Source organism: Bos javanicus, chromosome 29 (genome assembly GCF_032452875.1).
Source record: "Bos javanicus breed banteng chromosome 29, ARS-OSU_banteng_1.0, whole genome shotgun sequence".
NCBI classification, from domain to species: domain Eukaryota; kingdom Metazoa; phylum Chordata; class Mammalia; order Artiodactyla; family Bovidae; genus Bos; species Bos javanicus.
Genome location: NC_083896.1, coordinates 10,000,528 through 10,023,658, shown reverse-complemented (window position 1 = coordinate 10,023,658; position 23,131 = coordinate 10,000,528). Strand labels below are relative to the sequence as shown.

Here is a 23,131-nt window from a genome sequence, read left to right as displayed (position 1 = left end):
TTTCATATTCTTTTCTCTTATAGGTTATCATAAAATATTGCATATAGTTCCTTGTGCTATACAGTAGGTCCTTGTTGGTTATCTGTTTTATATATAGTAGTGTGTATATGTTAATCCTGAACTCCTAAGTTATTCCCGCTCCTAGTATTTTTCTTTATTAATATCAGACTGAAAATCAGTGTTTGCTATCTGTAGTTTCATAAATTGAAAATCCTCTCCCACAAGAAGACTTGTAACAGGGATTCAGGAAGCCATGAATAGGAATAAGGACTGTCATGGAACTAACAAGCCACATGCCATATGCTTAAAAGAAGCAGCCCCCAATAGTGTCAGACTTTTTATTCTTTAGGGTAGAAAATCTAGGTCCACCAAAAGAGTGATTTCCTATATTAAATAGTAAAACTTATCTATATTTGATGGGAAAAAAGTACTACAAATTCCTCTTTTTCATGGTGCTTTGATAAAATGAGAGAACAGCATTCTGGCCCCAAATGAGCTTTTCAAAGTCCAAGTTCAATCTACCTTGGCTGGAGATATAGCTGACTTCCTTGTGTTTTCCTGGGATGCATCAATCATGGTGGATGCTGGATTTACCACGCTGGAACTGCAAAAGAAACAATAATTCAGAGAATAAAACCTTACCCTTTGAGGAAGCGTAAATCATGCCTCTGAAGCCAGAAGCTATTAAGGCAGGATAGGAGAGGAAGTTTGTAAAATCAAACTGCCAGGAAGGAAGAGGGAGTTGGAGCTGAGAGATTAAGCAGCGAAGCAAAGGCAATGGGAAAACAGGAATGAAAGACAGGCCTGAGACAAGGCAAAACCATCCATCAGAAGCCTTGAAGATTTTATCACCATGCCAGGCACACAGGAGGTTCATGGTTGAAATTTATACAAATAAACTCATCTGAAAGTTGGGACCTCACATCAGATGCAGACTAGAAAGTGAGCAAATTGTTCTCAAGAAGGGAATACCCTTGCTGAAATAAGGCCCCAAAGTGTTCCAGAGATTCTCTGGTCCAAGACTGGAATGGCACTGCTTACTCTAACTCAGGTAGAAAATGGCTAAAGCGGGACTTCTCTGGTGGTCCAGTGGTTAAGAATCCGCCTTGCAATGCAGGGGAAACAGGTTTGACCCCTGGTGAAGGAACTAAGATCCTGGATGCCACAGAGCTACTGAGCCCAGAGGCCACAACTACAGAGTCCATGCACCGTCATGAAAGATCCCCCACAATGCAACAAAGATCCTGGGTGCCGCAACTAAGATCTGACACAGCCAAATAAATCAGTATTTAAAAAAAAGAAAATAGCTGAAGAAAAGACTCAGGTGAGACAAGTGGTTGGGCAATGACACAGAAGAAACAGCAGATGGAGATGCTGGGAGGATGGTGGATGGGGGCAACTTACGGGGAAGCTTCCCCGACTCTCCAGGCTGGCCAGGTGAGTTCTTGTTCAAATACAAGAGGAGTGAGGATGGAGCGCAGTCAGAGGATGGTGGGAGGTTAGAAGCCTGTAGCTGGCCCAGAGGGGAGAGGAGGACGCTGCAGACCCTGGCTCCCTACCCCAGGGACCCGGGCAGCCCTGGGGTGAGAGTACTACGGGGAGTGTGAATGGAGGAAAGTTGAGCTGAGCTGGCTCCCTCCTGAACCACCACTCCCCTGGTGACTGAGAAGGACAAAGAAGGTCACAGTGGCCTTGGAAAGGGAGGAAAACCACCTGCTCAGACTTCCTGCTCCAGGCGCCCCGGCTCAAGGCATAAGAGGGGAGGTCACTATTGCTTGAAAGCACCGTGCCTCGTTAAACCCCACCCTGGTTAAACTTCTAGTGACATCACAGAGTCAAGGACTTGGAAAAATGCCTCAGAAGGTGCTGGCTTTTCACCAGGAAGCTAAGGAACTGGAGGTAGGGAAGGGGAGCACCTTGCCCCACAGCCAGAGAGCCTCGCCCAAGATTGCCGTCTCTAAACTCGTGGGCGGGATGTTCTTGCCGCTTAATTTCCTTTCCTTCCCTCTGCACTTGGACTGATGTTTCTATGGAGAGGTAGTCCCAGGAACAGGCTGAACACTTGAGGAAGCATGCTTCCTTTCGTTGCCTCCCTCAGTGTTGCAGACAGGAATTACAGCAGATGAGGCAGACGTATGCGGAACACAGCCTTAACACAGGGATGTGAGAACCTGAGGCGGGGGCAGGGTGGGGAGGGAAAGAGCAGGGACCAAGGGTGGGAACTTAAAATGGAGCCAGAATTAAGGCTAATATCAAAACACACGGCAGGCGGCCTCTGTTCTTGCAAGAGGTGAGCACAAACACGAATCAAGCTATCTATCAGCCAACAGGAAAAAAGGACCCTGGTCGCTGACAGAACTCACAGTAAAAGCAGCCCACAGCTCAGGACTAGAAAGCTATGTCTCTTGAGTGTCACTTTAAGAAGCCAGTGAGCGATATGAGGAAGCTTATAGCAGATGCCACGTTCATCTTCTCAGAGTGCTTTGTATCATCTCCCTTAGCTCAGACAATAAAGAATCTGCCTGCAAAGCAGGAGACCCCAGCTTTGATCCCTGGGTCGAGAACATCCCCTGGAGAAGGGAATGGCAACCCACTCCAGTATTCTTGCCTGGAGAGTCGCATGGGCAGAGGAGCCTGGAGGGCTACAGTCCGTGGGGTCACAGAGAGTCAGACACGACTGAGTAATGAACACTTTCAACTAGTAAATAAATCAGTCGCATAACTGCAGGACCTGAGCAAACTGCCACCCTCCTCTCCTATCATCTTCCTCCCTTCCCTCTCCCTCTCCCCAAGAACGAAGGACAAGCAGCGTCCCTATAGCCTCCTCCCTCTTCTCCCTGGAAACCCCACTTCTGCACCCCCAGCCACCACCCCAACCGCCCACGCTGTACATCATGTGCTCCCCACCTGCCCAGGGACCAAACCAACCTCTCTCTTACCAAACCCTATGCAACTATGGATTTCATGCGACCATATGAGGAGCGATGCAACCTCACCCCATGCATATGTATCTTCTCTCTCACAGTAACCAGGGAGACCCCACAAGAGCATCTTGGCCATCTTTCTGTTCCTTGCAATACTGTGTACAGTGTCTGGGACATAACTGGTGAGTAAGTGGCTGTGCAACTCAAGGCCAAATAAGCCAGTGCCAGGAAGGCAGCAGCACACACAGGTGACCACAGCTTTTTTTTTTTTCTTTTCAATCTGTGCTTTGCCAAACTACAACGAGGCACATTATTTAGGTTTTAGACAAGATGTCTTTGTTCCTGCTATTCAGAAAGCAAAAGAGAGAAAGAAACGAGGCAGACACGGAACTACCGGGAATATACAGGATTCACTGGGTTCTCTGGTGGGTGGGATAAGCAGAAATGGGATGACGGTGGGGTACTTAGTTAACTACAGTTCACAAGTCTGCCTAAGTAGAAAAAATAAAAACCAGAGTTTCATGCCTCAAAATGCTTCTGAAAAATGCAGCTACTTCCTCAATTAAGCTCCAGCTTTGTGTCCCTCAAGGAATACAACGATGTTTTGTTTGCCTGTCTTTTACTGGGCAATTATCAACACAGCAGCCATCCTATTCTCAGCTGACTTTTGCAACATGCCTGGGCGGTATGTACCCTTCTCCCCATTTTACTATCGAGAAAACTGAGGCTTGGAGAGGTTAAGGTAGCCAAAGAGCTGGGAATGTGAACCAGGTGTCTGACCCTGACTCCAGAGACAGGCACTGGAATGGCTGGGCTGCACTCCACTGATTCCTCAAATCAGTAAATCCATTTATGATGAGGACTGGAATGAAGTTTATGGCAAGAGGACTGGAATGAAGACAGGGTGATTCTAACTTCCCAGTGACTCTCACATCTGTCACTTCCTTTCCACCGCTCCTGACTCCTCCCTGTCATCTGTATGAGCCTCACATTCGACCTCCAGACACCAAAGTTCCACTCTCCTCATCCTTTCGGCATTCCACCCCTAAGCTAGAACGGTCTGAAACAAGACTTTGGGCACATCCCTCTCCTGCTCGTTACCTTTCCGGGGTCCTCAGGAAGGAATTGGAGACACTCCACCATCTGCTCCCTGTACCCTCCCACTCCTCCTGCCCACTGACCATTGTGCCAAACCTGGCTCCCTGCCCCTCTCTGCGGTCCCCCCCAACCTACCCCAACCCGCTCCCTCAAATGTTGTCTCTGCTCTCTTGACCTACATGCTCACTCTCACCGCCAAGCCCCGTCCAAATCTCACCTCCCTTGTGGCGCCGCTTGCCTATTAGCCCGACGGCAGTGGGTCTCACCGTCTCAAATCTTACCGCACATTTTATTGGTGCTTGGAACTAGGATTTGCTCTTTGCTAGTTGAAATCAGGTGATTAAATATTCATAAAGGAAAGCATTATTTTTCCTAAGAGAACACAGTCTCTCTATAGCCACGTACTGCGTCTTTTGTTTCTTATAAGCCCTCTCAGAGGGCTTTCCACCGCTCCTAAGATTTCTATTCTTAGGGTGTGTCCTGTATAATAAGATACTGAATACCTTCTACATGATGAGTTCTTAACACCATACAGCAAGCCAAGGCTCACACCTTGTGCTCTGTAATTTCTGACCTCAGGCACCCTTCAAAAACTACCTACGATACTAGATGTGCACGTGCGCGTGCTCAGTTGTATCTGACTCTTTGCAACCCCATGGACTGTAGCTGCCAGGTTCCTCTGTCCATGGAATTTTCCAGGCAAGAATACTAGAGTGGGTTGCCATTTCCTCTTCCAAGGGATCTTCCTGACCCAGGGACCAAACTCATGTTTCTTTTATCTCCTGCACTGGCAGGCAGATTCTTTTAACACTGTGCCACCTAGGATGCCTCAATACTAGATAGAGTACTTAGCCAAAACTGGTTTACTTCTGTAAGAAGATTATTAAAATATTAGACTATGATATTGTTGTTAGACTTTGGCTCCTGAAAGTGTCTGCATTCTAATACAAGTCTTTGAAGACTTAAAAGAAGAAGAATGTTAGGTACTCTGGCTGGGACACGTGGGGAAGAAGGCCTTCACAGCAGTCTTAGAACTATACCACCTGGGCAGTGGGACAGCCCATCTGCTTCTACGTCCAGCTGTAAAGTACTTCTAAGCACATGCAACAACTTTTAAAGCTTTTGAACCTTAAGCAGGCTTTCCCTCTAAAGCAGTTAAAAATGAATTCCCTGTCAGCCCAGTGGTTAGGACTCTGCGCTCCATGGCAAGGGGCATGGGTTTGATCCCTGGTTGGGGAACTAAGATCCCACAGGCTACGTGGTGCGACCAAAAAACAAAAAAATAAGTAAAGCAGTTAAAAATAACAACGGACATACTCTCTTCTGAGGTACATTTCAGAATAAATATTAACTGTGTCTGAACTCAGAAGCAAATTTTTCAAGTGATTTTTCTCCCTGTGTTTCTTGCCATTGCTGCTTTCTCTCTTCGAATTGTGAATTCCTTAAATGTTAACGCTGTGCCTGGCACCCAGCATTGTGCTAACACGTGTTACACGCAATGTGTAAAAAAAATGTGAAAAAAAAACACATGAAGAAATGGCTCAGGGCTTGAGTGAAGCAGATTCATAAATATACTATGCCAGCCTTTCGAGTCAGTATTTTTTTTTAAGTAAAATATTACTTTTTTGGTTCTACCCCAGTTCATGCTACAGATTTATTTAACACACACATTCCCATCCATCCATAAGGCACACTGATGTCAGAGTGAAACTATCCCTCACAACTAATTTGGGTACATCTAAGATTCTATAGGATTAGCAAGATTCATTTAAGAGCTCAATATGAGTGATTCTGTAGGGCAGGCCTCCAAGAAATGAAACATTCACATCACTGGATTTGCAGTTAGTCAAAGAACAAAAGATCAAATGCATTGTCCCATACCTTGGCTCATCTCTACCCTGCCTTTGGGAGCAAGTGAAGTGCCTCACACTGATCTTATTATAGAGGGTTAAGGCAAGTAGCTAATCCCTCTGCAAGAGGGGGATAGATATATACAAACAAAAGCTTTCCAGGAAAAAGAGCATTAGTGGAAAAAACAATACTATTTCAGAGCTAAAGACATGGTGTTAATTGGTAGGTTCCCATTCAACAAGGGTGAGAGAGAGGGGTGTCAGAAGTGAGAATCACGGAAGCACAGGCGATAAAGCTCAAAGATGAGCATTTTTTGGTTCACTCTGATAACTTACAACGAAATAGCACTTTAATTCTACCAAAAACAAAGAAAGGTGGGAGTGCACAGCTTTTGCACGCAAGAAAACTCATCACTTTTGCAGCATTTCATAGGAAAATTCCCAGAGGAAAATCTGCCAATGTCATGGAAAGAAACACCATAGTACAGGCTTTATCCTGTTCTCCCTGAACTCATTTTGGGGACATTCTCCATGGATATTTTTGATTAATGGGCATCACAACCCTTGCAGCAGCCAAGCTCCCTCCTACCTCCATGCCTTCTTGTTCTCCATCCTGAATGCTCCTTACTTGTGGTTGTCCAAATTTGAGAATAGCCCTCAAAGTCTCCTCCAGCTTTTATAATCACCAGAGCTCATGGTGATATGTCTGAAGTGAGGCAGTCTTGGCAAAGCAATAAAATCTGGATGTTATCAATGCCATTCTTGCCTTGTAGCTTAAATTTTTTCTTGCTCTCTTAGTCTCTTTTTCTACTGGATCCCTGGGGTCCAAAGGACTTCATTCAATTATTTATTACTCATTTGTTTATCCATTAACCCCTCTTTCATCATTATTCTCTATTTAATAATTCATTATATCATCAACTATTCTCAGTCAATCCATCTCTCACTCTCCACCTATTTTTCTCTTTTTAAAAAATTTAAAATATATTTTCCCATATATTCTTCATTCATTCATTTATTCCACAAGACATTCGTTGGGCACTATTGTCTGTTCCAGGAAGACAGCAGTGAACAAAATGAAATGCAGTAGTAGACAAAGTCTTTTTCCCCTTGCAGCTGAGAGGGGGGAAAACAAACACACAAAAATGAATATGTAATATAATGTCAGGTAGTGATAAGTGATGGACAACAGTAAGAGAGGCAACAACATTCACTCACTTGGTCCATAGATACCAAGTACCTACTATGTGCTGGATATAGTGTTAGAAGCTTGGGGGATGGTGGTGAGCGAGACACAGGTCCTCAACCCAAGACAGCAACACAGTGATACTTAGCCCTGGGAATCTGGATTATTAAAAGTTCCTTGGGCAATTGTGACATACAGGTCACAGTTGAGAACTTCTCTTCCCTGGTGGTTTAGATGGTAAAGAATCTGCCTGCAATGCAGGAGACCCAGGTTCAATCCCTGGGTTGGGAATATCCCCTGGAGAAGGGAATGGCTACCCACTCCAGTATTCTTGTCTGGAGAATTCCATGGACAGAGGAGCCTGGCAGGCTATAGTCCATAGGGTCACAAAGAGTCAAATACAACTGAGTGACTAACACACACACTCATGCTAAAATAAGTAGTTAGAACCAGATTGTGAAGAGCCTTGAATGTTGACCAAAAGGCTAGACTTTCACTTTTAAGTCACAAGGAAACACCAAATGACTTTATGATCCAGTTTACTTTTTATAGTCATGATCTGGTAACTGTGAAGACAGGTTCAATTCAATAAGGACATTATAACAGAAATTTAGGTAAGAGATGGTGAAATCCTAATTAAGGGAATGGAGAAAAGAGGAAACATACAACAGAATTTTAGAGATGAGTTTAGAAGAAATTTGAAGTGTTGGTAGAGCACTCAAGAGATAACTAGTAATTGATAACTGCAATATATCCACTATATTAGACCCTTCCAGATGTCAAGCCAAACCAGATCTCCATGTCATCCCCTCTGCCTGTCCTGTCCTCTCTGTCTCCCTAACAGAATCCTTCTTATCCTTCAAGAAATCCCTTAAATATAATTATTTCTGGAATAAGTTCCTCAAGGACAGGGATCATATATTATTCCACTTTGAATTCCTAGCTACTATCTTGTGTACAACAAATACTCAACAACTGTTTACCGACTGACTGAATGACTGCATGGAGAATGAATTTGCAACCCTACAGAATGATTTATTCTATTAGGTCCTAGAAAGATGCTAAATCTGTGTTTTTCAATCAATTGCAAACAAGGATATTTAAACACTTTATTTCCAAGAAATATCCTAAAAGTAAACCAAGCCAACCTATGGATTAATGGCTCTATCCTCACTATCCATAACTATTTCTCTTTGTCCTATTTTTCTCTGCATCTCACTCTTAGATGGCCTTTCATCTGGCTTCCTATTTCTTCTGCCTGTGGCTCAGGCTGGCACACAGTGCTCCCTGTGACTTCTGCCCCAACAGTAGCAGTCATTGGCTTATTACTGACTGTCATCTGTTACTAGGGCCGGTTTATATGTAGGCAGAGTAGGCTACCACGTCCTTCGTGTGACGCCCTCTGCCTCTAATGTAACCTCCTTTGTACCTAGGAACTTGCTTTCTGTGGCTGAAGGTTCTGAACCTTATCAGGATACATTCTCAGAGTAGTTCTTTAAGCTTTTAGAAACAACCAAGAAAAGGAAAGAAGCTCAAAACTTTCATTCACACTGGCTTAAGTTATTAAAAATTTAAGCCTTAGGGTAGAATGCATGGTAGAGCCTTTCCAGGGGGAAAGGAGGAAGCCACAAGGGAACTGAAGGATGTGGGATGGCAAAGAGTGTGGGAGGAAAACCAGGAGAAGAAAAGAGTTGGGAAGCTTAGAACACACTTGAGAAACTCTTGCTTTTGTTTTTCTTTTTTTTTAGAGCTCTGGGCTGACCCTGTTTGTGGCCACATACCCACTCCAGCATTCTTGCCTAAAGAATTCCATGGACAGGGGAGTCTGGCAGGCTAGAGTCCATGCAGTCTCAAAGAGTTGGACACAACTCAGCAGCTAACACTCTCACTTTTTACTCTCAGCCAAGATGATATAAGCTACCAGAGGGACCAATCCTCAGAGAGGTAGTCTTAGGGGAAGAGATTGGAGAGACAGAGGGAAACTAAAAAGGTCAGTCCACTTCTGGGCTCCTTCAGACCAAACTAGCACTAAGGGTGGGGCCACATAAGGCCCTGGTCAGTCGAGGGGCTACTAGACTCTCTGTGACTCCCTAAGCATCCAAACCTTTTTTCATAGAACATGTCATCTCAAATAATAAAGGAGGGGCTTCTCATCCCAGAGCAGGCCTACCTCTATAACCAGGAAACACACATTATTCCTTGTTGGGGAGGCAGGATCTGATGCACATGAAATTTCTTACATTTTCATCCTCTGCTGCCCATCAAGGCTCAGCCATGTCCGGGGGATTATTGTGTGTCTGTCCCACAATTATTTGGGGGGAGAGACACATTGTGCTATCAAACTGCAGACCATTGTACCAGTGCCAGTATGTGAACTGTGTGTTACTGGTTTACAACAGGTACGTCAAGGCTGTATATTGTCACCCTGCTTATTTAACTTCTATGCAGAGTACATCATGAGAAACACTGGGCTGAAAGAAGCACAAGCTGGAATCAAGATTGCCGGGAGAAATATCAATAACCTCAGATATGCAGATGACACCACCCTTATGGCAGAAAGTGAAGAGGAACTAAAAAGCCTCTTGATGAAAGTGAAAGAGGAGAGTGAAAAAGTTGACTTAAAGCTCAATGTTCAGAAAACTAAGATCATGGCATCCCCATCACTTCATGGGAAATAGATGGGGAAACAGTGGAAACAGTGTCAGACTTTATTTTTTGGGCTCCAAAATCACTGCAGATGGTGACTGCAGCCATGAAATTAAAAGATGCTTACTCCTTGGAAGGAAAGTTGTGACCAACCTAGATAGCATATTGAAAAGCAGAGACATTACTTTGCCAACAAGGGTCTGTCTAGTCAAGGCTATGGTTTTTCCTGTAGTCATGTATGGATGTGTGAGTTGGACTATGAAGAAAGCTGAGCGCCAAAGAATTGATGCTTTTGAACTGTGGTGTTGGAGAAGACTCTTGAGAGTCCCTTGGACTGCAAGGAGATCCAACCAGTCCATTCTGAAGGAGATCAGTCCTTGGTGTTCATTGGAAGGAATGATGCTGAAGCTGAAACTCCAGTACTTTGGCCACCTCATGCGAAGAGTTGACTCACTGGAAAAGACTTTGATGCTGGGAGGGATTGGGGGCAGGAGGAGAAGGGGACGACAGAGGATGAGATGGCTGGATGGCATCACCGACTCCATGGACATGAGTTTGAGTGAACTCCAGGAGTTGGTGATGGACAGGGAGGCCTGGCGTGCTGCGATTCATGGGGTCGCAAAGAGTCGGATACGACTGAGCGACTGAACTGAGCAGACATCAAGAGTGTGCACTTAGAATCAGTTACAGCAATTTGCTGAGACACCACAGTACATCCCTCAGTGGGCTTATGTTTTGCATGCCCTAGTTGTTATCTGTATTTCACTTTTCGAGTATTCATTTTTATTATGTTTTATTAAAGGGCTCAATCTGTGATAACTAGAAAGAAAACACTTAAATCCCTAACACCAGTCCTTCACCACCATTTGTGCCAGTACTACCCAGCAGCCAGGACTAGAGCTGAGCGCACTTGGAGTTTTCTTTGCTGCTCGAAAGAGAACCTCATCCCCTGCTCCCCCTCTGTTCATCAGAGCCCTCTCTGCCTCCTCAGGCTACAGATGCAAAGACCAGTTCCAAAGGAACGCAAGTAGCTTCTCATGCTTGAATACACGTTTAATACCCACGATGAGTTAATTACTCACAAACAGAAGTGCTCAGAATTGTGCCCACAACAGAAGAAGGACTCTTGCCCCAGAGCTTATTAGGAAAAAAAAAAAAAAATTCCTTCAGAAACTGCAATACCCAGTCAGGGTTGCCTCACGTTCCCTGACTCCTGACTAAGAAAATATTGACAGGTATTGAGTCATTCTATTGAAGTTCACTTAGTCTAAAAGTACAGGCCCCAAAATATACTTACCACACCCAGTTCCCAAAGGTTAAAGTATAGGTGAGAAACATGCTGGAACCTGACACTGAGTAAAGCAGGAGCTTCCGACACAGAGAGAAGGAAGTCAATAACAGCTCCTGTTACAGTTCTGCATGATCACCGCTCACACCACGTAACGAGCAAAGTATGTCGGACACATCAAACACGTTTATTCCTGTCTTCTTGGCCTACCTCATCTGTGTTATTATAATATGTCAGTCACTCAGTCGTGTTCGACTCTTCGTGACCCCAGGACTGTAGCTCACCAGGCTCCTCTGTCCATGGAACTCTCCAGGCAAAAATATTGGAGTGGGTTGCCCCTTCCTTCTCCAGGGGATCTTCCTGACCCAGGGATTGAACTCAGGTCTCCTGCATTGCAGGCAGATTCTTTACCATCTGAGCCATCAGGGATTGCCAACCTAATATAAGGCCACCTGCAAATTGCCAATTTTCTTTCTTCCTGAGAAATGCCAAGTGGTACCCATACCTCATTACATTCCATCTCATAACACCCTGGTGAGACAGCTTGGTCCCGAGGTACATACAGATGAAACCTTAAAGATGTGTCTGAGGTCATCCAAGAAATGTAACCAACAACATAGACACAAATGTGGACACTATTCACAGCCTCAAATTGGGAAAGGAAGGTGGGTACCCACCAGGCCATGTGGTCATAAGAAAACTCAGTCAAGCTCTAAGGGCCATGGCACCTTGGTCCCTTAGGCCATTTAAGATGAAATGCATTCCTGGGAGAAGGAAAGGAAGTCCTTCACTATCTCCTGGAGTTTGCTCAAACTCATGTCCATCGAGTTGGTGATGCCGTCTAAGCAGCTTCTCATCCCCTGCCACCCCCTTCTCCTTTTGCCTTCAATCTTTCCCAGCATCAGGGTCTTGAGAGAACATCACAGATCATCCTAGGTGGGGGCGGGGGGGATATGGTGCTGCCTACCACCCAGGAAAACAAAGCGAGTCCTCTCTAAAAGGGAAATGGATAGACAACAATTACCTTAATAGTATTCCATTATCCATATAACATAATACTTATATTTGACCCTCAAATGCCTGTTGGTGCCTATAGAATAGACCCACTCTCTCATCCACAAATTATATTGAAAACATCCCCATTTCCCAGGTGTCTCAGCCTTGGACCCTGACTCAGTGACTGTCCCACCAGCAAATTCACTGACTTAACTACAGTTGGAGATTCTGATTCAATTGCCTTCACTGAGGAGCTAGAAATAAAATGTAATTGTCCTTCAACCAAAGAGTAACAACTATACCGCCCAATGGACAGATACCAATGGGAAGATCCTTAAATATCTAAAAACAAATCATCTTGGTTGAAAAAGTTTGTGGCAACATAGCCTCATAATCAGCTATTTCATAGGAAGGATGTACAAATGTGCGTTTTGATTGGTCAGGTGATAAGATAAATGGAAAATGCACAAAAGCAAGACTGAAATATTGAGGACAATCTGCATCCTTAAGAGCCATCTATTCAGTACCTACCATGTACCAGGTATTTTATGTACTAATTCTCATCAGAATGTTTCTTATACAGTATGATTCCTATCTATAGTTAGGGAAAGAGATTCAGGGAGATTAAATGACTTGCCCATGGTCAAATGCTAATAAACGGCATATTCAGGATTGGAATTCCCATCTGCTTGGTTTTAGTGCTTAAATTTCTTCAATTGCACCAGGCTGTTACAATTTGATCATCACTGATTTCTTTTTTTTGGCCACATTTGTGCAGCTTGTGGGGATCTTAGTTCCCCGACCAGGGAAGGGACCTGGGCCCACAGCAGTATATCTAAGTCCTAACACTGGATCACCAGGAAATTCCCCCCCATTCATCTCTTTCCTTCAGTGACTTACTCCCCAATACTCATTTTGGAGTACATTTTCATTTACTCTATGAAGAAACCCTTAGTACAAATAACAATTAAAAAAAAAAAAACAGCTCTAGTTGGTGGGAAGAAATCACCACTTGACATTTTACTTAATATGCAGATTTGTTAGACATTCTGGAAGCTGAGAAAGAATACCGCTCAGGCTTTGTTCATATCAGGGCTCAGAACGCTCTCATCCGTGCCCTCCTCCCTACACCCACGAGACCTGGCTGGCCTCACAGCAGGACCTAGCCAGGACCCCACGTGCAGCAGCTCTCCCCATGGGCTCGGTCTCACCTGGGGCTTGCTGGGGCTACATCTTCTTCTGGCTCTTCTACAACACCGGTTAGCTCTGGGGGGAGGAAAGCATCCTTGTGGACGTTATTCACCCAGCTTTCCTTTGCCCTGTTTGCTCTGTCCTTACTCTGCTCATCTGAAACAGGAAACAATAAAGGCAAGAATATTATCCATCTGTCTTCTCCACAACCTACAACTTCTCATATCAGCTCTAACCTCTGAAGGCTGGAACCTGAACGTCAGGCCTTCCCTGAGCACCCCGGCATCACGAATGAGTCTGTGTACTTAAGATCAGAATTATCAATACATCCATGAGAGGAGTCATGTTGTTAGTTGCCCACAAGTAGAGTCTCCAGCGAGCATGGGCGCACCTTTAAATGTGCGGACACGACTAAAGCAAAATTGCGACTGCTCTAGGTGAATCTGACTTGAATTGGGGTCAGGACTTGTTGCATATGGCCAGGGGATGCTCAGGGCAGGGAAGTTCTTGTTGGGACAGACACACCATCATTACCAACTCTTTACTGAACAGCTACAATGGGCTCGACTCAAGGCTGGGCTCTGGGATACAAAAGGGAACAAATGCTTCTATTCTGGAATGTTCCTCTCCACTGCCTCCTCCTCTCACAGTCTCTACACAGCCAAATTCTACAAGGTCTCACAAGCTAGCTCAGATGCCAGAGCCCCCTTAAAACCTCTGTGATCCCTCTTCAGGAGATAATCTCTTTGGCCTCTGAACACCCACTGCTCTCTACCTGCACCTCTTGGATAATTAGCATCAACTGAGTGATGACTGAGTTCGAGGCAAAGTGTTGAGTCCCTTGCATGCATGATCCTCTGAGGAGGGAAAAATTTTCCAAGGTTACAGATTTCAAAATTGAAGACCAAAGAGATCAAGAGACTTGCCTAAGGCCACATAGCCAGTAAGCACCAGTAATACTTCCATCAGTGTTAAGAATTAAGATGAAGCAACATGTGCTTAGTCATTTCAATCGTGTTTGACTCTCTGCCACCCCACGGACTGTAGCCCGCCTGGCTCCTCTGTCCATGGGATTCTCCAGGCAAGAACACTGGAGTGGGTTGCCATGCCCTTTTCCAGGTGATCTTCCTGACCCAGGGATTGAACCCAGGTCTCCTGCATTGCAGGCAGATTCCTTACTGTCTGAGCCACCAAGGACTCCTAATTTCCAAATACATTCACAGGTCTTTCTACTCATAAGTTTAGTTTCTGTAACTGCAAAATGGAGCCCTCGGTATAACCCACGGGACCCTTCAAGATTTCTCAAGTTCTGGGTGGTTTTGGGAGGGTGCATGGCAGAGCTGGGATTTCAGCCCTTCTGATGTAGAGCCACAGTCCTTATAGATGGGGGCTGACTCCTTATGATGAGCTATGCAGTGCTCATAGCCCGCTGATGACCTTAGACAAGTTACTTCACTTCTGAGTTTTACATATTGCATACATATAATGAGGATAATAATACCTACCTTATAAGATTGCTACTACAATTAGAAATATTAGGGAAGAAATGCCTGTAACATATTAGATGCCAAAGAGGTAATTTCCTTATTGAGAACAGGTTAGAACTAGACAGGGGCTAGTTCTCAGGGGTAAAGGTTTATACTGACTAGTGCAGAGTTGATTAGAGAGAAGGCACCTGGTAAATATTTAATGAATTCAACAGAATTCTGAAGAAGCCTCCAAAATGCTGTCTTTACAGTCCCTTAAATGATGTACTTGGTTTTTAAAGACGTACCAGGTGTCACAGTCATTGAGCAGGAAGGCCAATCTCTTCCTGTTACTCTACTCAGGAGAAAAGGTTCTGAATTTTTAGTTAGAACCAAAGAAAGAGGAGATGGTAGATCCCTGATAAGAGCTTTCCAGGTGATACACTGATAAAAAAAAAAAAAAAAAAAAATCTGCCTGCCCATGCAGGAGACACAAGAGATGTAGATTTGATCCCCCAAGGTTGGGAAGATTCCCTGGAGTAGGAAATGGCAACCTGCTCCAGTATTCTTGCCTGAAACATTCCATGGACAGAGGAGCCTGGTAGGCTACCATCCAAGGGTCAGACATGACAGCGTGCGCATGCACACACACACACACACACACACACACACACACACAGATCCCTTATAAGCCTCAACTGTCAATGTTACTTCAAGTCAATATGGCAACTAAAGGGCTTCCTTTGTTCTTCTTTACCACACTAAGTCACTTAACCCTGACTTCATCCATCCAAACCCAAGAAGATTTTGACCTACAGGACCACACATTATGCAAAGCACACCCCTAAATGATTTCCCTCCGCAGATTCAGTAGTGATGGTGACACCCTTCCCTTCTCCCAAGGACTACTTCTCCCAAACAAATGTTGCCTTGAGAGGCAATAGCCCAATCAGCTTACCTGCTACCTGGGGCCTCTTCTTCCTCATGGATGCTCTGATAATATCTGCACCGTGGATTCTGTCTCTGTGTCTTTTTGCCTTGGCTTCATAAAACCACTGGCCACTCATATTCTTCAGTTGCTGGTCATCCTTAACTTTTTCAGGCAAATGTCTACAAAAGGAAAAACGCTTTACTTTTTTATGAATCCACAGTAAGTAAATGAGTTCACAGTGACACTGCACAAAGAAGTTGTAAGCATATGGCCAAAATGAAGCTCTCAATGTTCTAAGAGATCCCACAAACCTCCCAGATGACTCACCAGTGTATGCTTTAACTAAAAGGTCACAGGATCCAATGACAACATTTTTCAAAAATTCAAAGGTTTAAGCCATGATACCCAGATGACGCCTGAGATTTCTCAAGAGCAAATTCACTTTTCGGCTGCAGGCTTGTGTGTTCACTGTTCAAATGCAAATACCCAAGAGAAAGAGGGGATATTACACATCCCTAAGCCTTGGTTTCCTTATTTTTAAAAAGGGGTTAAGGGAGAATGGCATTGAAACATGTATATTATCATATGTGAAACAGATCACCAGTCCAGGTTTGATGCATGATACAGGGTGCTCGGGGCTGGTGAACTGGGATGACCCAGAGGGATGGGATGGGGAACACATGTACACCCGTGGCGGATTCATGTCAATGTATGACAAAACCAATACAATATTGTAAAGTAATTAGCCTCCAAATAAATAAAGTGGAAAAAAATTACAGTATCATAAAAATAATTTCACTGTACGAAAAAATAAAATAAATTTTTAAAAAGGGAGATAATTACCCCATAAAAAAAAAGGGGGTTAAGGAATTTCCCTGATGGTTTAGTGGTTAAGACGTCACCTTCCAACAAAGCGGGTTCGAGTCTGATCCCTAATTGGGGAAATAAGATCCCACAAGCCTCAGTGGCCAAAAAAGCAAAACTTAAAACATCTGCAATACTGTAACAAATCCAAGAAAGACTTTAAAAATGTCCATCTTAAAAAATCTTTAAAAAGGAAGGGGGTTAATGATAGTAACTCACCTCGTGAGATTTCTATGAGGATTAAGTTAGCTAATGCACGTACATTATCATCTGCGTATGCCTGGCGCCTAATAAACACTGAGTGGATAACTGGTGGGGAAGTTATCAGCTCATCAGTTCTTGCCATTTCAGTGAAATGAACTTATCAGAGACTTTTCTGGAAGCCTATGTGTCCATGGTTCTTAATTCCAGGAAAGTGAATTCAACAAGGCAGGCTGGGATCAGGGAAGATCAAACTTAGGTGGGGTAGGGAGTGCAGGTAGGGGTAAATTCCATTTGTGCAGATACTGCTTCTAAGGGTTCCACAGTCATTGACGCTCACGGAAAAGCTAAAATCTAAAGAACAAACCAAGTACCACCCTCCTAAAGTTTCCCCCATTTTACAGAAGAGGGAAAAACACTGTTCTGCAATGACAAGTTTCATAACCTCCTCATCTTTCTACCCATGTCAATAAAATGAGAGTCAAAAAAATCTATCTTTTCTTGTTCACAGAGCTGTACTTACAATAAAGTAAAGTAAAAGCCTTTGGAAGATTCTGTGCTACAAAAATCCAACAGGGTTTGATGATTGTCATTCAAGCTAATACACGCACTACCTAACGCAGCAAATCTAAGTGTTTTAGCCAGAGAATGTGCAGGGGGGCCACACCAAGGCGGTGGCAGGGCTGTGTGTGACAGCTGCACAAAAGCTCACCAGGGAAAGAGGAAGGCAGGAGGGGCAGTCACCAGGGTTCTGGCAAGTATGTTTTCTCTCTCCGAAGTATGCCTAAAGAGACACTTTCCAGACAGAGTCTGGACGTTTCTCTGCTGGAAACGTCTCTGCTCTCCACTTAAAGAAGTGACCCTGTACCAACATGTCCGATCACAACCCTCAGACACACGCTGTAGTGACAGCCCACCACCAAATCCTAACAGGGACAGTGTCTTCACTTCATGGTTCTGAATCACCAGAGGTCGTGGTTCCTATGAAATGTGTCTAATGATTTCCCATTGCCCAGATTTTCTTTTTTCAAATATCTTTATTGGAATATAGTTGATTTAAAATGTTGTGTTAGCTTCTGCTGTACAGCAAAGTTATTCAGTTATACATATATGTATATCCACTTTTTTAAGTTCTTTTCCCACATAGGTTATTACAGATATTGTATAGAGTTCCCTGTGCTATACAGTAGGTCCTTATTAGTTATCTATTTTTATATATAGTAAAGTGTATATTTTTAACAGCCAGGACACAGAAGCAACCTAAATGTCCATCAACAAGAATGGATAAAGAAGATGTGTTAATTCAGCCATAAAAAAAAAAAAAAAAGAGTGAAATGACTTTGTGGTAAAAGAATCTGCCTGCAGGGCAGGGGATGTGGGTTTGATCCCTGGGTCCGGAAAATTCCCTGGAGAAGGAAATGGCAACCCAGTCCAGCATTCCTGCCTGGGAAATCCATGGACAGAGGAGCCTGGATGGACTTAGAGACTGTCATATTGAGTGAAGTAAGTGAGACAGAGAAAAACAAATATTATATGATATTGCTGACATGTGGAATCATTGCCTAGATTTTCAGCAGAGCAAAAAATCCACCCTGGTTGCTGATGGAGCTTTTGCCTTCCCTTCCCAAAAGGACCTCATTCAAGTTCAATGCCAGAAAAGAGAAGTCCTTCCAGCTCTCTGTGACTAGACAGTGAGCCCCTAGGGGCAGGGCCTGTACTCAATATATCTTTGCTTCATGTCTGGAAAATAGTGGGTGTTCACACAGCACTTCTGGAGGGAAGGAATATCCCATGCGGCCCCCAACCACCTGGCTTCAGGCTATCTTTTCAGATTCGTTTTCCAGCACTTGCTCTCATGCTCCCCACTTGACTTCTCACTGATCTCCAAACTGTTCGTGCATGACCTCTGCAGACATTAAGGGCAGGAGGTTGTGGCAGAAAGACTTTGGGCTTTGGCGTCTTCCCAGATTGGGTCCAAATTCCAGTTCTGACCCTGCTTAAATGCCATCTTTGGCAGCTTCCTGTACCCCTCTAAGCTTCAGTCTCCTTGTTTATAAAGACAGGGGGAAATAAGAGGTACTCTGCAGGACTTTTGGATGACAAAAGGCAGTATTTACCTAGAAGTACCTAACAGTACCTGGATCCTGGTAAGAGACCAGTAAATGTAAATTCTCTTGGGATGTCTTTCTCTCACTTCTGCCTAGCACGTGACCCCTCATCCCTCAGATCTATGCACCGCCTCACCGGGGAAGGCTTCCCTGACTCCCGAGGGCGCCGGGCGGCTGGCCCTTCTCCGTGCTCCCACAGCTTCTCCATGGCAGCGCTCAGTGCGCCATGTTCCAATTATCTGTTTGCACATCCATCTCACATACTGACCTGCGAACTCTGCTAACCCCTTGAAAGCGAGAACTACCTCCTAATCACCTTTCTAACAAAAGCCCCTAGCATAGAGCCCGGCACGGAACTGATGCCTAGAAACTCTTAAGTGGATAACTTGTTAACACATAAATGCACAGCAGCCAGCCTGGTGTGAGTCGGATAAGAGATGAGAGCCTGTTGTTCCTGGGCTTGAGTGAACCAAGCTCCATCACAACGGCAGTGCCTTCTCCAGTTCAGGCAGGACACTTCATCTCTTGGAGGATTAGGAAAATGCAGAAGGAAATCTGACATCGGCCATGAGCTTGTCTAAGGAGACCACAAACCCTCAGAGCGTAACAACTCCCAATTTCCCTTTATGAGATTATTTATTTACTTGTTTTTGTTGTTCAACTGAAAGGCACTTTGTAAGCATCATTAGGTAACGCTTGATCTGCTCCTGCCTAACTGACTGTCTCCAAGCCTCTGGCCCTTCTAATCCTGCAGTGCTCTGGGAGTCAGGCTCCCAGTAAGGCCATTACAGTAAAGAACTCAGGCAGGGTTTCTGGTTCATCTCTTTTAAAGTGGCAAAAAAATAGGAAATACTTTCAAAAGCACTAAGTGCGATTTATATATTTCCTATCATGATAATCAGTGCCAGAGTTAATCAATCTCTTTTTCTTTTTTTTTCTAATTTTATTTTATTTTTAAACTTTACATAATTGTATTAGTTTTGCCAAATATCAAAATGAATCCGCCACAGGTATACATGTGTTCCCCATCCTGAACCCTCCTCCCTCCTCCCTCCCCATACCATCCCTCTGGGTCGTCCCAGTGCAGTAGCCCCAAGCATCCAGTATCGTGCATCGAACCTGGACTGGCAACTCGTTTCTTACATGATATTTTACATGTTTCAATGCCATTCTCCCAAATCTTCCCACCCTCTCCCTCTCCCAGAGTCCATAAGACTGTTCTATACATCAGTGTCTCTTTTGCTGTCTCGTACACCGGGTTATTGTTACCATCTTTCTAAATTCCATATATATGCGTTAGTATACTGTATTTATGTTTTTCCTTCTGGCTTACTTCACTCTGTATGATAGGCTCCAGTTTCATCCACCTCATTAGAACTGATTCAAATGTATTCTTTTTAATGGCTGAGGAATACTCCATTGTGTATATGTACCACAGCTTTCTTATCCATTCATCTGCTGATGGACATCTAGGTTGCTTCCATGTCCTGGCTATTATAAACAGTGCTGCGATGAACATTGGGGTACACGTGTCTCTTTCCCTTCTGGTTTCCTCAGTGTGTATGCCCAGCAGTGGGATGCTGGATCATAAGGCAGTTCTATTTCCAGTTTTTTAAGGAATCTCCACACTGTTCTCCATAGTGGCTGTACTAGTTTGCATTCCCACCAACAGTGTAAGAGGGTTCCCTTTTCTCCACACCCTCTCCAGCATTTATTATTTGTAGACTTTTGGATGGCAGCCATTCTGACTGGTGTGAAATGGTACCTCATAGTGGTTTTGATTTGCATTTCTCTGATAATGAGTGATGTTGAGCATCTTTTCATGTGTTTGTTAGCCATCTGTATGTCTTCTTTGGAGAAATGTCTATTTAGTTCTTTGGCCCATTTTTTGATTGGGTCGTTTATTTTTCTGGAGTTGAGCTGTAGGAGTTGCTTGTATATTTTTGAGATTAGTTGTTTGTCGGTTGCTTCATTTGCTATTATTTTCTCCCATTCTGAAGGCTGTCTTTTCACCTTGCTAATAGTTTCCTTTGATGTGCAGAAGCTTTTAAGGTTAATTAGGTCCCATTTGTTTATTTTTGCTTTTATTTCCAATATTCTGGGAGGTGGGTCATAGAGGATCCTGCTGTGATATATGTCGGAGAGTGTTTTGCCTATGTTCTCCTCTAGGAGTTTTATCGTTTCTGGTCTTATGTTTAGATCTTTAATCCATTTTGAGTTTATTTTTGTGTATGGTGTTAGAAAGTGGTCTAGTTTCATTCTTTTACAAGTGGTTGACCAGATTTCCCAGCACCACTTGTTAAAGAGATTGTCTTTAATCCATTGTATATTCTTGCCTCCTTTGTCAAAGATAAGGTGTCCATATGTGCGTGGATTTATCTCAATCTCTTTTTCTATCTTAGCCATTTGGAATATTTTATATTCCAAGACAAGACACCAAAGCCTAAGTTCTGTAGAGATGTAGATTACAAAAGAAATCCCACCATCAGGGACTTCCCTGGTGGCCCAGTGTTAAGACTCAGTGTTTCCACTGCAGGAGGCGCAGGTGTGATCTCTCATTTAGGAACGAAGATCCCGCAGGCTGCACAGCATGACCAAAAAAGGAATAAAAAAAACCTACCACCTAGGTGGGGCTGGTAAAATCTTCTTAGCACCTGGAGAATATTATGGGTAGTGAAATAAGTCAGACAGAAAGACAAATCATGTATGATGTCACTTACTTGGGGAATGTGCTCATTCCACACACTAGCAGTGTAACACTCAAAATTTTTCAAGCTAGGCTTCACAGTACATGAACTGAGAATTTCCAGATGTACAAGCTGGGTTTAGAAGAGGCAGAGGAACCAGAGATCAAATTGCCAACATCCATTGGATCACAGAGAAAGCAAGGGAGTTCCAGAAAAACATCTGCTTCTCCTTCATTGACTATGCTAAAGCCTTTGACGGTGTGGATCACAACAAACTGGAAAATTCTTAAAGAGATGGGAATTCCAGACTACCTTACCTGTCTCCTGAGAAACCTATATGCAGGTCAAGAAGAAACAGTTGGAACCAGACAGGGAACAACAGACTGGTTCAAAATTGGGAAAGGAGTACATCAAGGTTATATATTGTTACCCTTCTTATTTAACTTCCATGCAAAGTATATCATGCAAAATGCTGGGCTGGATGAATCACAAGCTGGATTCTTCAAGACTGCTGGGAGAAATCTCAACAACCTCAGATATGCAGATGATACCACTCTAAAGGTAGAAGTGAAGAGGAACTAATGAGGGTGAAAGAAGAGAGTGAAAAAGCTGGCTTAAAACTCAACATTCAAAGAACTAAGATCATGGCATCTGGTCCCATCACTTCATGGCAAATAGAAGGGGAAAAAGTGGAAGCAGTGGCAGATTTTATTTTCTTGGGCTCCAAAATCACCACAGATGGTGACTGCAGCTATGAAATTAAAAGACGCTTGCTCCTTGGAAGAAAAGCTATGACAAACCTAGGCAGCGTATTAAAAAGCAGAGACAACACTTTGCTGACAAAGGTCCTTAGAGTCAAAGCTATGGTTTTTCCAGTAGTTGTGTACAGATGTGAGAGTTGGACCATAAAGAAAGCTGAAAGCCAAACAATTGATGCTTTCAAACTGTGTTGCTGGAGAAGACTTTAGAGAGTCCCTTGGACAGCAAGGAGATCAAACCAGTCAGTCCTAAAGGAAATCAACCCTGAATATTCATTGGAAGGACTGATGCTGAAGCTGAAGCTTCAATACTCTGGCAACCTGATGGGAAGAGCCGACTCCTGGAAAAGACCCTGATGCTGGGAAAGACTGAGGGCAAGGCGTGACAGAGGATGAAATGTTTGAATGGCATCCCTAACTCAATGGACATGAGTTTGAGCAAACTCAGGGAGATAGTGAAGGACAGGGAAGCCTGGCTTGCTGTAGTCCATGGGGTCACAAAGAGTCAGACACGACTGAGCAACTGAACAGTAACAACAAAAAATAATACAAATGATGTGTATGCAAAACAAGAACAGACTCGGGGATATAGAAAACAAACTAATGGATAATAAAGGGGAAAAGGAATGGAGGAAGGGCAAAATAGGGGTACCAGATTAAGAAATACAAACTACTATGTATAAAATAGATAAGCAACATGGATATATTGTATAGCACCGGGAATTACAGCTGTTATCTTGCAATAACTTTTAAAGACATATAATCTACAAAAATACTGAATCCCAATGCAGTACTAATAGGAAACACATAATATTGTAAATTAACTATAAGTTTTAAAAATTAAAATAAAAAATATTTTTTACCAACCTACATTGACCTCTCATTTTTCTGGAACTTGAATTGTACCAACAAATTAGCATTTGATTCTCTAGTTGTA

General features: G+C 43.6%; 1 protein-coding gene across 11 annotated transcripts in view; it reads right to left on the bottom strand.

The window, feature by feature from the left end:
* Positions 1–23,131, bottom strand: part of SYTL2 (synaptotagmin like 2) — a 122,121-nt gene that overhangs the window by 37,270 nt on the left and 61,720 nt on the right. For all 11 annotated transcript variants that reach the window (XM_061406069.1, XM_061406074.1, XM_061406072.1 and 8 more), the window contains 3 exons: positions 15,604–15,755; positions 13,200–13,335; positions 523–604 (listed from right to left, as the gene is read on the bottom strand). In XM_061406069.1, coding sequence (XP_061262053.1) covers positions 523–604; positions 13,200–13,335; positions 15,604–15,755 — 370 coding nt within the window. The remainder of the gene's footprint in view (positions 1–522; positions 605–13,199; positions 13,336–15,603; positions 15,756–23,131) is intronic.